The 1196-nt window shown below is 46.7% G+C and overlaps 1 protein-coding gene across 1 annotated transcript; it reads right to left on the bottom strand.

The window, feature by feature from the left end:
- Positions 1-204: 204 nt before the first annotated feature.
- s100w (S100 calcium binding protein W) lies at positions 205-922 on the bottom strand (the record flags this gene model as incomplete). Its single annotated transcript, XM_084444250.1, has 2 exons — positions 205-559; positions 782-922. 2 exons carry the CDS (start codon positions 920-922, stop codon positions 392-394), a joined length of 309 nt encoding a protein of 102 aa, XP_084300376.1. The 3' UTR covers positions 205-391.
- Positions 923-1196: the final 274 nt, after the last annotated feature.

Here is a 1196-nt window from a genome sequence, read left to right as displayed (position 1 = left end):
ACCTCAATGGCTATTACTAAGCTTAGTACTCATTCTTCTAATATCATGTTGTCTTTCCATAGAAACCACAGGACAGCCAACATATGAGTCAAATGGTCTTTTATTGCCTTCAATTCCACCCAATTGTAAGAATTTAAACACATATTGTATACAAGCCAGGAAAAGATATATACAGACAAGGATTCATTTACTCCCCTCCCTGTTTAGAAATGACAAGTTAATATATTTCCCCCTGAATGGACCATATACAGTAAGCGAGAACTTTGTGTGGTGCGGAACAGTGTGTATCTGAGTGTCCTCACTGGACTCAGTCTCAAATGACACCGCCTTTGTCGGCCTGGGAGGGGTGCCGTTGGTGACTCAATGGCTGGTCTATCTTCCAGTCATCAGCCTATTTGCCCGCCTTGCCCGCCTTGCCCCCCTTTCCACGCTTCTTCTTGAAGTAGCCGATGGCCAGGGCAGACACGCAGCGGGCGAACTCCCTGAAGTTGGCCTCTCCGTCGTGATTCTTATCCAACTTCGCCATGGCCTCCTGGATGTCCTCTGGGTGAATCTTATCCTGTCACACGCACGCGCACACATACACACACAAACACACACACATGCGCACACACTTCAGTACACTTGTCGGGGGGGGGGGGGGGGGGGGGGGGGGTGGGTCATAAGTCATAAGTCATGGCGTAGTCCTACCAAGCATCCAAATGTGCTATTAATGCAAATATGTAGTCGTAGTATAGATATTCTGTGTTATACAATGGTCATTGTGTGCAGAGTTCCTTACGTGGAATTCTGTGCTGGACAGCTCTTTTTGCAGCAGCTCCTGAAGCTCTGCTGAGCTGAGCTGGTGTTTCTTCTCATCTTGTCCTGCGTACTCCTCAAACACCTCCACCATGGCGAGGATGGCTTTCTCCAGACGAGACATAGCTGAAGGGGAGTGAAATGAGAGAGCGCTGTCAGTTCTCTAGGAGGAAGGAAAGGATACAGAATTTAGCTTCAGTCAATTTATTAATCAAGTGAAGCACATGCTGGTTGGACTGATTCTTTGAAACATACAGCAACAATGTATTTTCCCAGCCCTGTCCCTGATGTTGCTTATACAGTGCCTGTATTAGTTATTCACGTTGTAAATCCATATCCAATCAGAGAGACTCAGTATTGATTACCTGTTGCCGCCTGATGACAAGTACAATTATCCC

This window comes from Borostomias antarcticus (genome assembly GCF_949987555.1).
Source record: "Borostomias antarcticus genome assembly, chromosome: 10".
Taxonomy (NCBI): Eukaryota; Metazoa; Chordata; class Actinopteri; order Stomiiformes; family Stomiidae; genus Borostomias; species Borostomias antarcticus.
The sequence above is the reverse complement of the archived record's forward strand: the minus strand, read 5'-3'. Positions and strand labels throughout refer to the sequence as shown.